The sequence below is a fragment of the Pan troglodytes genome, chromosome 16 (genome assembly GCF_028858775.2).
Source record: "Pan troglodytes isolate AG18354 chromosome 16, NHGRI_mPanTro3-v2.0_pri, whole genome shotgun sequence".
Classification (NCBI taxonomy): Eukaryota; Metazoa; Chordata; class Mammalia; order Primates; family Hominidae; genus Pan; species Pan troglodytes.
Window position 1 is genome coordinate 84,240,318 of NC_072414.2, and position 12,329 is coordinate 84,252,646.

Consider the following 12,329-nt stretch of genomic DNA (forward strand, 5'->3'; position numbering starts at 1 on the left):
AGTCCCCACAGTGAGCTTTACACACCCCATGAAGTCCTGACCCAGGAATTTTTAGAGGCAGATTTTGGCCACAGTTTCCTTTTGGGACCCTTTCACATAGTCAGCAGCGCACAGTCCAAAGCTGTGCCTTGGCTCTGCTACCCATTTGTCACATGACTTGGAGTGTATCTCTCTGCCTTTCTGGGCCTCAGTTTTATCATCTGTAAAACGGGCTGGGTGGACTGGCTGGCCTTGAGGTTCTTTCATTATGAATACGGTCTGTGCTCTAGCCCAGTGCTTCTCAGACTTTACCATGGACAGGAGTCACCTGGGCCTATTGACATGCAGAGTTTTTGGGGTCTAGGGTGTGGCCGGCAACTCAGCATTTCTAACAAGCACCCCAGGGGACGCCACTGCTGGTGTGTGACTGCACGTGGAGAGGTGCAGCCAGGGTGTGCTCTGCCTCACTCCTGGGAGTCATGTCCACACCCGTCCACACATACTTGGAAAATATGGATCAAAAATGCCAAGGAGCAAGTTACTTCAAAAAGTACAGTTGTTCTTTGTCCCTTAGGCTTATGTCCATGGCTCTGAAACTCCCATGTGTCTCTGGGGTGGACCTGAGGGGTGTTTTAGGACAAGATTATGCAGCCCCACTGGGTACAGACTTACGTTTGACATCAGGGATACGATACCCAGCAGTGGCACTAGCTCCTCCACCCCACTGGGACTATTCCTCTGGGTTCTTCCCATCTAGGAGTTTATTCCGTGCCCTGCACTTGGAAATATCCTACAGGCCAAAGCCCCACACTAACAGTAAAGAGAGCATGATGTTGCAAGCATTAAATGAGACGGCATATGTGAATACGCCTGGGATGGTTTCTCCCACACAACAGGGACACTAAGTGTTAATTCCCCATGGACTCTGTCTCCACTCCACCCACCTCACCCCCAGGTGGTGAGCTCCTCCAGAGCAGAGTGGCTGTGTCCATCTCTGGGCCTCCCGTACAAGGCTGTGCCAGGCCAGAGGAGGGCCTCCATGTGGCTTTACTAGAATGGCAGACACTGTGAAGCTCCTGATGGAGATTTCTGTCTCTGCCAATCCAAGTCTTCAATCCATTCACCCTACCTCCTCTGTGGGAGAAACACAAAGACACGCAAGACCTCACCCCCTCTCAGAAAACTCTGTGTGGGGAACACAAGCTTGTAAGTCCTGGTGGGACACATGGCACGCAAAATGCAACGATCTTGCAAAACCTAGTGCCTCCTAGGGAGTCCAAGGCAGGCTTCCGGCAGAAGCGGCATTGGAGTGTGGCTTGCCTTTGACCAGTGAAAGTGGTGAGGAGGAGGAAACAGCATGAAGAGGGGTGTGGAAGCAAGAAGGCAGATGCATGGATCCGGCAGGGCACTGCTCGAGCAAGCGTCAGCTGCACAAAGTGCTGCTGGGAATGTCTGAGGGGCTGGGCCCAGGAGAGCCCCATGATCCTGCAGTGCCAGGCTGAGGACACTGTGTCTATCTGGGATCGTGTGTGCAGAGTATAAGTTCCCAGATGTTTGGGGAACAGAACTTCATTGTGCATGCACACACACACACACACACACACACGCACTTCTTCCATAGGGAGAATCTGATGAACAAATGCCCTTCCATGGATAAACCACATCATCATCACTGTTATCCCTTACCATTTTTTGGCCACTTTGAACGTACCAGGTGCTATTCTATGTACTTCATGTTTATTAACTTATTTAATTCTCACAACTATTCTGTATGGAGTGCTCTGTTTTTATCCTGGCTTTGCAGTGAGGAAATTGAGGCAGAGAGAGGCAAATGCCACACAGCTAGTGAGGGCTGGAGCCAGGCAGTGGACCAGGTAGTTGGCCTCCAGAGCCTGCCCAAGCTGCCTCTCTCACCCTGCAGAGTACTCTTCAATGTGTACCTGTGGGTGTGGTGGTTTCTGGAAGGGAGTGACTCCTCTCCTGCCCGGAGCCAAGTCCACTCAGAAGTCACTTTGGGAGGCCTGGCCTACTGTTGGACAAAAGAGAGCCTAGATCAGATTGAACCCCTTCCTAACGCCTCCTTCTCAACTAAATGAAGCAATTCACATCTGGTGGGGAAAGAAGACATCTAGACAGTCCACTTAGGGCAGAGCTCCCCCAACCCAGCATCCTCACTGAGGCACAGTCATTGGAAAAGCTTGGACTTCACAGCCCATCCCTGCCTGCCTCTTCTTGTGTCTCTGCAGGTAAGGTATGGAGCCCTTACTGTGAGCCGAGTCCTATACTGAATGAGGGCTGGGGCCTGCCTGCAAGGAGCTCACAGCCCCTGTTCCCATTACCCACAGCATCTTCCAGGAGGTGGCATCCCAGACTGGCCAACATTGCAGTTGGGAGTATATTTCCTGCTTCACCCCTCGTGAGCCACCAGGGTCAGGTGCCACATCCCCTTCATTCTCCTTGCCTCTTTCACAGCCCCTCCTGCCCCATGGTTGATCCCAATCCATCTGAACTGCATGGAGTCCACTTGGCCCTGCTCTCAGGACCCAGAGCTTGGCCTAGAATTGGCCCCAGGACCCTCAGGAAGGCCTTGGAAGCCTGGCTCAGCCGGGTTTCAAGGCAATAAAAGTAACTGAGACCAGAGCAGCCCCACACTGGCTGATGTGCTGCAGTGACACTTCAGTCTCTGAGGCCTGTGGCAAGGGCTCCTGAAGGTGAATTGACCCAGGGCAATCCTATCTGCTTACAATGTTTAGCCACAGTCAAAGATAGCAAGGCCTAGGGGCAGGGATGGGAAGACGCGATATTTTAGGGGGTTCAGTCTGAAATCACAAACAGGCTCTTTGAGTCAAATATACCTGATCTTGACTCCTGGTGGTTCCCTTTCTAGCTCCGGGCCTTTGAGCAAGTTGATTCTCACACACTGGGCCTCCATTTCCTCCTGTGTGACAGGAGGGTGATTAAAACTGGGTCACAAAAAAAATGAGCTGACCTATGTTAAAGGACCAGTCAGTGCCTGGCACACACCAGGGGCTCAAAAAATATTAGTTTTCTTTCTGATTAACCCACTTTTTCTCCCCAGTTGTTGAAAAAGGAAAGTCCTTGCTTAAAGGGAGGATAAATGGTACGTTCCTGGATTTCTTCGTTTGATGATGACCTGTGATCCCTTGTCTTCATGTCTCCAGCCTCTATTTTTACACTCTTAACTGGATTTCTCAGACTTATTTTCACTGGTCAAAGGGCTTTTCCACCATTAAATCCTCTGTGCCAGACAGCAGCCAGACCTCCCCTGCAGTGCCCTCTGCTGCCATCCCAGTCCCAGGCACAGGCAGGAAACCCAGGTGTGCACACCCAGGCCGGGTCTCCCACAAGGAAGTCATCAGGTTAAATAGCAGAGGCTGCTCACCCAGGCAGCCTGATTGTCAGCATGAGTTTGCAGTGGCCTCTTAGTTTGCCCTCCAGTACCCAAATCCATCCCCTCCAATCCATACTGCAACTTCATCTCATTGCTTTCTAATTGTGGCCAAAAATTCTAAACCGTCCCTGTCACTCTCCTGCTCCAGAACCCTCAGTGGCTCCCTATTGCCCTCAGAACCAAGTCCCTGGCACACAGGTCCTTTGATATCTCACTCTGCTTGCCTCCCCAAGCCCATCTCCTCCACACAATATGCTCCAGTCACATCAAATCACTTGCCTTTCCGTAAACACCCATGCTGTTTCCCACCTCTCTGCCCTTGGATGCCTTTCTTGTGCCTACAGTGCTCTAGCATGGTATTCCTAACCTGCTTGGCTATAACACTACCTGAAGAGGAAGAGCTTGTGAAAAATAGGTATCGATGCTTAGGCTCACCTGCTGAATCAGAATCTCCAGCCGAGGAACCGGGGAATCTATATTTTTAACGAGCGCCTGGGGTGATTCTTCTGACTTGGCAAACTGGAGAAGCACTCTTTTCGTGTACCTTGTCCACTAACAGACTTCTGCTTAGTGGTCACCACCTCAGGGAAGTCCACCTGACACTCCTCCTTCCCGTAAGAGCGATGACAACAGTTAGCATTTATCAAGCTCTTATATCCAGTAGTGTTCTAGGTACTGGGCATGTAGCAATTCTTTTAATCATTGGGAGGGATGCTGTTGTGATCTCTATCATAGCTAAAGTAATGGAAGGTCTCAGGAAGCACAGAGAGGTTGAGCAAGTTTCCCAGACTCACACAGGTAGAAAGTGTCCAAGCCAGTTTAGAGCCTGGGAGTCTGCCTTCAGATCCCTCACTCTGTCACCTAATGGGCCAGGTCACTCTTGGCAACAGCATCATCATCTTGTGGGCTGAGGACTGGCTTACTTGCTTCTTTCCTCCTCTCCTAGATCCTGAACTCCAGAAGACAGGCATTTACATCCACAGGGTCTAGCAAAGTTCTAGGTACACGATATGAACTCAGTAAACCTTTGTGGCAGAAAAAGGAGGAGAAAGGATGATGGGAGGGGCCTGTGAGTGTGGAGAGATGCCCTGGGTCTTTGTTTGGGGATGAGAAAGAAGCAAGGAGAGGCAAAGGATGGGATCCAGTTAAACAGAAGAAGGGGTCTCAGCTTTCCCAAAAGGATCATGTTGCCTTTTTCTCCGGCAGGTGCAACCTGGCCCCAGTACAGGAGTATGCCCGGGATGTGGGGCTCAAGACAGACCTGGTAACCATGAACCCCTCGGTCATCCAGCGGGCCTTTGAGGACTTGGTCAATGCCACATGGCGGGAGAAGCTGCTGCAACGGCTGCACAGCCTCAATGGCAGCATCCTGTGGATCCCTGCCTTCATGGCCCGGGGCGGCAAGGAGCGTGTTGAGTGGGTCAACGAGCTTATCCTGAAGCACCACGTCAACGTGCGCACTGCATACCCCTCGCTGCGCCTGCTGCACGCTGTTCGCGGGTGAGCGGCCTCCCTACAGGCCAGTAGGACCGTCACTAAGTGTGGGAGATTCTTGGTAGGCAGTATCCCTTTCCCAGGTGCATTTCCATCCCAGCTCCACCACTCATTTGCTGGATGGCCTCAGCAAGTCACCTGGCCTTTCTGAGCCTCCATTCCTTGAGAGATGAGGGGGTTTGGCAAGTGGGTTTCATCTGGCATGCCAATTTTGACCAATGGGTAGTGCCTGCCTAGAGAGCTGAGTTGAGAATGATCTTGGGGGTGGGGCTGTCTTGAGGCTCAGTGGGAACAGATGCCATGAACATGGGAGGAGAGATGGCGGCTGGCAAGTCACATACCATCCCAGGTGTGTGATTTTCAAGAAAATCAGGATCAGATGCACTTGACTTCAAGTAATTCACCTTAATCTCTTTAAACTTTAGTTGCCTCTTCAGGGAAATATGAGTGGGAATGGTAACATTGGAGGATGTGAAGACTAAATGAGATAATGTATGTGAAATGCCTAGTAAAATTTCGGTAGAAACATTTAATGTTATCATCAATCATCGCTATCTTTATGTCTCAGTGCAATATTCTCTAACTCTACAGAGCACATCTTACTGATTGGGCTGAGATCTTCAAAGGAGCGTCTCTTAGGATATGTTTTTGTCCACAAGGTCTTCTCTCTAAGATGGAGGGGAACTTTACCTAGGCATACGAAAGAGATAGGGAGAGTTAAAGCAATGGAATCCACTCTCTTTAAGAAGAGTTTTGATGTAACTAATTAGGTAAGGATTTTCCTGGTTAGGCCTGGATCTCTAATTCCAGGAAAGAGATTCCAAGAATTAAGGAAAACAAATAGGAAATGTTGAGGAGGGTCTGAACTATTCCTATCAAGAAGTCCATGTCAACCTGGATGGCAAGTAGTAGTTCCCAATCTCCTCCTTGTTTCCTCCCATTCATGTGACCTGGCATAGATCTCCCTGGCACTTGGATCAGTAAATTGGCTAGGAATTTACTAGTGCCCATGATAGCAGCCACAAGAAAAATAGTTTAATATTAATCATTCATTCACTCTCTTCCAGTTATCTATTGCAGTAAAAATCATCTCATAACTTAGTGGCTTAAAAAAACAACAACATCCATTTTATATTGTTTACAATTTCTGTTGGCTAAGAATCTGAGAAGGGCTCACCTGGATGGTTCTTAGGTCAGGTGCAGTCAGACTGGCTAGAAGTAAAACAGTGGGGGGCTGAAGCAGCTGGGGTTGACCATGCATCTCTCTCTCTTTATGTTATATTAGGGTTTCTCCAAATGATCTCTCCGCATGGGCTAGATTGGGCTTCCTCACAGCATAGTAGCCTTAGAGTGGTCAGACGTGTACATGGTGGTCCAGGCTCTAGCACAAGTGGCCCAGAGACCAAGGCAGAAGCTGCATCACATTTTTAGACCACATAGTGTCACTTCTATTATCATCTACTAGTCATCTAGTCATTAAATTAGCTTAGAATCAAGGGGAGTAGACATAGATCCTGCCTCTCAATGGGAAAGTGCCAATTTGTGTACATGTTTTAAAACTTACACACATTCATTCTGCATATATTTATTGAGTGCTTACTATGCGCTAGGCTCTGTTCTATACACTAAGACACAGTAGTGAATAAAATAAAGATCTCAGATCTCATTAACAATTAAGTTTTCTTATAGGGAAAGATAAATCACAGGTAAACAAATAAATAAGATACTTTTAAATGGTGCTATCAGGAAACTCTTCTCTAGAAAGAAGTTGGTTTGAGCTAAGTCTCAAGGGACAAAACAGCACCAGCCATGTGCAGATCTGGGGTAGGAACCTTCCAGGTGGAGGGAACCTTAAGTGCAAAGGCCTTGAGGTAAGAGGGTGTGTTCAAGGTTCAACCAAGAGACAAATGTGGTTGAAACAGAGTGAGCAAGGAGAAAGGGGAAGGAGATGATGTTGGTGAGAGAGGCAGGGGCTAGAATGCACATATGTTTGTGGGCCATGGTAAAGAGTTTGGGTTTGGTTCTAAGTTTGAGGGGCAGTGAAGGAGGTGAGGGAGAAGACCTGAGTTGTGTCTTTAAAAGATCCCTCCAGCAAGAATGAAAGCTGGAATATTTGTTGGGAAGCTGCTGCAATAGCTCTGGCAGGAAATAATGATGGCTTAGACTAGGATTATGGCATGGGATATCTAAGAGTTGGTCAGATTTGCTATAAAATTTTGAGGTAAAGGCAGCAGGATTTGCCGGTGGATTCTATTTAAGGACCATAATGGGGGAGAGAAAGAGAAAAATCCAGGATGACTCTTAGAATTAGAGTTTGAGCAAACAAGCCCAAGCAAACAAGCACAATGTGGCGGTGCCATAGTCTGTGATAGCAGAGCTTAGAGAAGCCCATGCATGTTTGGGGGCATTGTGGAAGGGAGTTCTTTCTTGAGCATACGAAGTGTGAGATGCCTGTTACAAATGTATATCCTACCACACTCCTGACCTCCCAGCTTGGGGTCAGGCCCTATACCCAATTGCCCATCCAACCACATGGCAGATCACCAGGGACGTGAGGGAGCCCAGTGTACAGACTCCCCACTGACTGAGGGGCATCAGGATGCTCTTCACTGGGGACTTAGCATAACTCAGTGTGACCCTGGGAAGCCCTCTGAGCCACCCACAAAGGATTCTTGTCCTCATGGTGACTGTGGTCACCCAAGCCTGTGACCAACACTGGTCTCATTAAGATGGGTATCAACAGGGAAAACCCATTGCCCCCAAGAAAGCCCGAGAGAGACATTCGATAAGGAGCAGCCACATGTGTGTCTGATGGAGCCAGAATGATCCCCATATGGACACGGGGCTCAATGGGGCTACATACTTTATCCTAGAGGTTGGTCTCTCAGGACCATGTTTTCACTTCATCCCTGTCAGAGTAGGTCTGCAGTGGCAACCCTCATCTCGTGGACTGTTTAAATATTAAATATCGTTCCTTCCTAGAAGGAGGAAACTCTTGAGATGGTTCTGGAGTCCTTGGGGATAAGAGGAGAAACACTGCCCTTTGTTAAGGAGAGAAAATGTCCCTTGAATGGGGAATGGGCAACCACCTGGAAGAAACTGATGCAGCCAGATCTATTTCCAGCTATAATTGACTCACTTTCATCTGTCAAAACAGCATTAAGCACCAGTAATAAGCCCTTTAAACAAACAGGCTGTTCATCCTGAGACTGCAACATCTTCAGTTGCAGGACCACCCCGGGAGGAAATACTGCAGGAGATTAGCCTCTTCTTTTAGCAGGGGGAGAAGAAGGGGGAAAGGAGGCTTGGAATGGAATTCTGCCAATGATCCTCTCCCTCCGTGGGGCCATTGGACTCTGCAGGGTGCTGGGTCTAATAGGACACCAATGAAAAGGTAGGGAGCATGTTCTTAGCCCTTGCCTTGGTGGGACCTTACCTGGTGCTCACTGCAAGTGGAGGAATGGGCTGGGGAGGGATGCAGTACAAAGTCACACAAGAAAAGACCAAGGGATTGTAGAGAGGAAGGCTGAGGAGGAATCTGGCCAAGAGGCACTGTGGCCTAGCACCAAAACCATGGGCTTTGGCAGTAGCGACACCTCCAAAGGGTCCAGACCCCAGCTCCGTGACTGGCTTGGTTGTATCATCTGCCTTACCCCAGAGCCCCGCAGAAGACACATGTAATTAATCAATCGTGCCTACTGTGATTGTGGCAGCTGCCACCTGCCACTTGGAGAGCTACAATGTGGGAAAGACATAAGACTTGTCCTATGGACTCAAGAGTTCCAGAGGCTGGAGCCACAAGGAGGAAAGTGCAATAGGCTGAATTTAAGACAGGACTCTGTAGTAGTCAGAGCAGTCGACTAAGTTAAACCAGTCACTCATGAGTTCTTCACCTTGAAGTCCCAATAATGGACTGCAGTTTGCAAAATAATCTTGTTTCCTTATGTTAAGATGTGTTACCCAATAAACCCCCTGTTTATAGGGTATGTGGGGGGGAGTGTGAATAAACTTTTATTTTGATAAAATATACATAACATAAAATTTACTATTTTAATGATTTTTTTTTCAACTTTTATTTTTGATTCAGGGGGTACCTCTGCAAGTTTGTTACCTGGGTATATTGCATGATGCTGAGGTTTGTGATACAAATGATCCCACCACCCAGGCACTAAACTTAGTACCCAACAGTTTTTCAACCCTTTCCCCATTCCCTTCTTCTCCAGTGTCTACTGTTGCCATCTTTATGTCCATGAATACCCAATGTTTAGCTCCCACTTATAAGTGAGAACATGTGGCATTTGGTTTTCTATTCCTGTGTTAATTCACTTAGGATTACGGCCTCTAGTTATTAGATCATCAGGGAGAGTTACTTGTGAATGGGTATTGTTAATACACCATGCGTCCATGATGTATTCCATGGTGTATATGTACCACATTTTCTTTATCCAATCCACCACTGCTGGGCACCTAGTTTGATTCCATGTCCTTGCTATTGTGAATAGTGCTGCTATGAACACGCCAGTGCATGTGTCTTTTGGTAGAATGATTTGTTTTCTTTTGGATACTCATCCAGTAATGGGATTGCTGGGTGGAATAGTAGTTCTACTTTCCTTGCAAAATCTCCAAACAGCTTTTCACAGTGGCTGAACTAATTTACAATCCCGACAATATATAAGCATGCTCTTTTCTCCACATCCTCACCAACATCTGTTGTTTTTTGACTTTTTAATAATAGCCATTCTGACTGGTATAAGATGGTATCTCGTTGTGGTTTTGATTTGCATTTCTCTGATGATTCATGGTGAGCAGCATTTTTTCATGTATTTGTTGGCCACTTATTTGTCTTCTTTTGAGAAGTGGCTGTTCATGTCTTTTGCCGATTTTTTAATGGGGTTGTCTTTTGCTTGTTGAGTTGTTTAAGTTCCCTATAGATTCTGGATATTAGACCTTTGTCGGATGCATAGTTTGTGAATATTTTCTCCCGTTCTGTAGGTTGTCTGCATTTTAAGCATTGTTAATTGTACATTTCACTTAGAAGAAATTCACTCTTAGAAGAAAACTTAGGAGAAGGTTTTCATCACCTTGTGTTTGGCAATGGTCTTTTAAGTATGACACCAAAAGCACAGGCAATGAAAGAAAAAATAGATAAATTGGACTACCTAGAAATGTAAAACATTTGTGCATCAAAGGACAGTCTATCAAGGCAACTCATATAATTAGAGAAAAGATTTACAAATACTATACCTGATAAAGGATTAACATCCAGGATATGTGAAGAACTCTTACAGCTCAACAACATAAAACCCAAATAACTCAATTCGAAAATGGGCAAACGACTTGGAATAGACATTTCTCCAAAGAAAATATACAAATGGCCAATAAGTACATGGCAAGATGCTCCGCTGATCATGAGGGAAATACAAATTAAATACATGAATGTATTAGTCTGTTTTCACACTGCTATAAAGAAATACCTGAGATTGGGTAATTTATAAAGAAAAGAGGTTTAATTGGCTGACAGTTCTGCAGGCTCGCCAGGAATCATAGCGGCTTCAGCTTCTGGAGAGACCTTAGGAAGCTTCCAGTTCTGACAGAAGGCAAAGGGAGAGTGAGGCGTCTCACATGGCAGGAGCAAGAGAGAGAGGGAGGTGCTGCACACTTTTCAACAACCGGATCTTATGAGAACTCACTCATTATCATGAGGACAGTATCCACTGCATGGTGCTAACCCATTCACAAGAAACTGTCCCTGATGATCTAATCACCTCCCACCAGGTCCCACCTCCAACATTAGGGGTTACAAAATTCAACATGAGATTTGGTGGGGACACAGATCCAAACCATATCAATGAGATATCACTTCATACCCTCTAGCATGGCTATTAGTAAACACACACACAGAAAATAACAAGTGTTGGTGAGGATGTGGAGAAATAGGAACGCTTCTGCTTTGCTGGTGGGAATTTCAAATGAGAATTCACTTTTAGGGCAGTGACCAGGGATCAGTATAGTCATTTCACATCTGGACATAAGTCAGCTACCTTGACAAAGCATTTCATGGGCAACTTGGACTTGACGGACAGTTTAGGGAATTGAAGGGGACAAACGTTAACTTGTTACCTTCATTTTGTTACCTTCATTTTGCAAAAGAGGAACTTAATGCTCAGACAAGTTAGGTCATTTGTATGAGGCCACCCAGCATCTAAGTGGCACGACCAGGAACTGAACTGCATTCTCTCGCTCTAACGTGGTGCACCAGGTGCAGCAGAAATTTGCACTCATTTAGGGACAGGGATGGCAATGAGCTGAGTGGGCCAGGAGCTGCCACACTGGAGAAGAGGTGTTAGAAGACCACGGCAGGTAGCAACGCATCAAGCCTACACGTGCACACACTGCAGTTGTTCAGAGCCTGGGGCAGCACCTTATCAGGGAGAACAACCTGAAAGGTCAGAGCTCCTCAGCATCCCCTCCAACACCAGCCAGCACCTGGGCATGACACAGTTGTGCTGAAACCCCAGTTGAGGCTCTCCATGCCACTTGCCCTTGAGTGTGCCTTTGGTTTCGCTCTTCTCAATTTGTTTGGCTGCCCCTTCACAACAAAGGCATTTTTCAGAAGGAAAGCAGACATCCTTGGGTGGTGACTCAGAAAGGCTCAGAAATACAGTCACACATTCTGCATGCCGCTCTCGATGGCTTGCCACAGGACATGTAGGAAAACAGCTGAGGGGCACATACTACACAGTGAACGCTTACATGCCGCACGCCATGCCAAGTAGCATTATCTCATGTCATGAGAGGACTACTGCCATTATCCCCATTTTAAAGATAGGAAAACTGAGCCTCAAGGAGTAACTTGCACAAGATCCCACGGCTGGTTAGGGACAGATCTAGGTCTCCTCCCTGCTCCTGATCACCATCCATTTGCCCCTATTACACATAACTAGGAACTAGGGATGGCACCCTAGAGAATCACGTCAGGGAGGCCAAGGCCAGGATGGGTTTGAGTTTATGAAAATATTAAGAAAAACAGAAAAGTCTTTTTATGTTTCAAGTAAGAACCAAAGGGCTAGGAGCAGATGGCATAGGGGCTACAAAGGGCAAATGTCTAATGAACTCCTCAACCCCTATATCTGTCTTTTCAGCAAAGATGAGTCTTTTACTTGGATAGGGGAACTGGGCCTTTGGGTTCTTTACTGACAGTCCCACTTTACTGCTCTAAAGCAGTGGTTCTTTACATTCATGGTCCCCAGACCAGCAGCATCAGCATCACTGGGAACTTGTTAGAGACGCACATTCTCAGGCCCACCCCAGACCTGGTGAATCAGAAAGTCTAGGAGTGGGGCCCACCAATCTGTGTCTCAGCAGTGCTCCAAGTAATTTGGTTGCACAGCGTACGTTTGAGAACCACTGCTATCCACAGAGTCAAAACCAATGAACCTCCCAG

At 47.1% G+C, this 12,329-nt stretch overlaps 1 protein-coding gene across 1 annotated transcript in view; it reads left to right on the plus strand.

Annotated features, from left to right (window-relative positions):
• The window catches only part of ST8SIA2 (ST8 alpha-N-acetyl-neuraminide alpha-2,8-sialyltransferase 2), a 70,273-nt gene that overhangs the window by 45,976 nt on the left and 11,968 nt on the right, over positions 1-12,329 (plus strand). The window contains 1 exon segment of the mRNA NM_001037300.1: positions 4,598-4,891. Coding sequence (NP_001032377.1) covers positions 4,598-4,891 — 294 coding nt within the window.